Source organism: Chiloscyllium plagiosum, unplaced genomic scaffold, assembly GCF_004010195.1.
Source record: "Chiloscyllium plagiosum isolate BGI_BamShark_2017 unplaced genomic scaffold, ASM401019v2 scaf_38233, whole genome shotgun sequence".
NCBI classification, from domain to species: domain Eukaryota; kingdom Metazoa; phylum Chordata; class Chondrichthyes; order Orectolobiformes; family Hemiscylliidae; genus Chiloscyllium; species Chiloscyllium plagiosum.
In genome coordinates this window covers 1-2,372 of record NW_025180443.1, presented here as the reverse complement: position 1 = coordinate 2,372, position 2,372 = coordinate 1, and the positions used below count along the sequence as shown (strand labels likewise).

The 2,372-nt window shown below is 62.2% G+C and overlaps 1 protein-coding gene across 1 annotated transcript; it reads right to left on the bottom strand.

Annotated features, from left to right (window-relative positions):
• Window positions 1-317: 317 nt before the first annotated feature.
• LOC122545427 (C2 calcium-dependent domain-containing protein 4D-like) lies at window positions 318-2,187 on the bottom strand. Its single transcript, XM_043684453.1, has one exon. It carries the CDS (start codon window positions 1,861-1,863, stop codon window positions 457-459), a length of 1,407 nt encoding a protein of 468 aa, XP_043540388.1. The 5' UTR covers window positions 1,864-2,187; the 3' UTR covers window positions 318-456.
• Window positions 2,188-2,372: the final 185 nt, after the last annotated feature.

The following is a 2,372-nucleotide window of genomic DNA, read 5'->3' as shown; positions in this document are numbered from 1 at the left end:
AGTGCTGAGGGAGCGGGCACTGTCGGAGGGTCAACGCTGAGGGGGTATGTTGACAATTCTCTGTCACAGCTAGTTCTGTTGCTAAGTTCTCTCCTCGATCCTCAAAAAAAAGACCTGGTCAGGATGGTAATCTCCCTCCCTCAAGCCCTCACTGTCTCCCTGAGCCCCTTCTCCTCCTCCTCATCCCCGTTCCACCCTCCCTCCCCTCAATCCAGCCCCTTCCCATGTTGCTGCCTTTGGCCCTTCCTCCCCTCCCCTCGTCCCTCGGTCGGGGGATGGGCAGGACTCCCTGGACAAACGAGGCTCAGAGTCAGTAGGCGTCGTCAATGGCAACGATTTATTACAAAAGCAGAGAAACGGACGGAAATCATAAAGTTTCCTAACATTGGCCTGCAGGCGAGGGATCGCTCCCCCTCCATCAGTCCCCCTCCCTCGACCCTCGCACTCACTCTGGGTCTAACCCTTGGCCAATGTGTGGTTGCCAGACAAGATGGCCGCCAGGCCTAGTTGGCTCTGTCCCAAAACGCAGTCCCTCCTCATCCTGGAGCCTTTGTTGATGACCTTTAGGCCCAGGGCCTTGTCATGGAGGTCACCCACGGCAACCCCCTCAAAGACGAACTCCTGGTCGAAGACTGGGCTCTGGCTCCTCCGGACAACAGTGCTCCGCTGCTGCTGGGTCCTCCCGGGCAAGAGGCAGAGGGCAGCGCAGCAGCTGACCTCTGCGGCGGGGAAGGAGTCCGGGTACAGGCCCCGCCCGCTCACCAGCCTCACGCGGAGGAGCCGGCTCTCTGCCATGTATTCTGACAACAGAAGGAGCCTGCCCCCGGTGTCCAGAGTGACCCAGCACCCCTCCTCCTCCTCCGCCGGGCCCCACCGGTGCTGCCGTCGGGTGGTTGCTGGGTAGCGGAGGGGCCCTCCCAAATCCCGCCCAGCCCTCCGGGGGACCACGGGGCTGCTCTCGGACGAGCTGCTGTCGTCGCCGTCTACAGTGAGGGCCCGGTGTGGCAGGCGAGCGGGCGAGGGAGAGTTGAAGGGTGAGGACTCGGCCGAGGAGGAGGCGGTGTCGCTGTCCGGGAGGCCTCCGGGCCTCAGGCTCTGTGCCCAGCTCTGGGACACAGGCCTGGATCTCAACATCTGGGCCCAGCTCCAGGCCTTGGGCCTAGTATTCAGGCTCTGGGCTTTGGGCCTAGGCCTCAGGCTTTGGGTCCAGCTTCGGGCCTCAGGCCGAGTATTCAGGCTCCGGGCCTCCGGCGTAGGCCTCAGGCTTTGAGCCCAGTTCTGAGCCTTGGGCCTAGTGTTCAAACTCCAAGCCTCGGGCCTCGTGCTCAGGCTTGATTCTCGGGCCTGAGACTCAGGCCTAGTGCTCAGGCTCGGGGCCCTGTACCAGGCCTTGGGAGAGCTCTCCCCGGGGTGGCAGAGATCGGGGCCATGGAAAAGTGACTCCTTCCGGCGGGTGTGCGGGCTCTCAGAAAGGCAGACAATCTCCCCAGGGTTAGCGCGCCGCGGGATGAGGCCTGCAGGCCCCTCTTCCTCCTCCTTTCCCTCCCTTTCGCCACGGGTGGGCCGCTCCCTCCGCGGGCGGGAGGGAGACACCCTCCCGGGGGCGAGCGAGGGCGGGATGAAAAACTCGGGGATCCTGTCCGGGGTCAGCACGTTCGGGTGGCCACCCTGTGCCTGCCCCGGACGATGGCGCCGCCCTCGGCTCCTCCCTCCGTCGCTGGGTCCCGTCATTGTGCGGCCTACGCTCTCCAGGAACCACATCACGTGGCAGCGGGGCGCGGCCGTCATCGTCCAGAAATTTCTAGGGAGAGAAGGAAAAAACATCAACGGGACAGAAGCTGATGATTGGACCTCCAAATCCATTCACAGCATGAGGCCATTTGACCCATCCAGCCCCATGCTAGAGTCGGGGGGTGGGGGAGGGGTTTGGTGTTGAGATGGGGGTCCCGGCGGGTGGGGTGAACCAAGCTGGGATGTACAGGATGACAAGGGGCATGGGCGAGGAAGGGTCGGAAGCGAGAGGGCGTCATTCCAAGGGGATTTGAGGAAACCAAGATGGCCGCCCACATATATACACACACAATCCCGAGAGGGTCATAACGGGACTCTCGAACCGACTGCCTCCGGGAGGGTTGGGGGATATTCATTGAGAGGGGGAGAGAGGGAGAGAGAGAAAAACAGAGTGTGGAAGAGAGAGGGAGACAGAGAGAGAGAGAGAGGAACAGAGAGAGTGGGAGGGAGAGAAAGAGAGAGAAAGAGTATGAGAGAGACCATAAGATCGAGAAGCAGAAATGAGGCCATTCAGCCCATCAAATCCGCTCCCCCATTCAGTCATGGCTTTCTCCCGGTCCCCCTCGATCCCCGGGACACTA

Bases quoted from the DNA above. Each gene is read 5' to 3' on its own strand.
- LOC122545427 (XM_043684453.1), bottom strand. From the start codon at position 1,863: ATGGATTTGGAGGTCCAATCATCAGCTTCTGTCCCGTTGATGTTTTTT.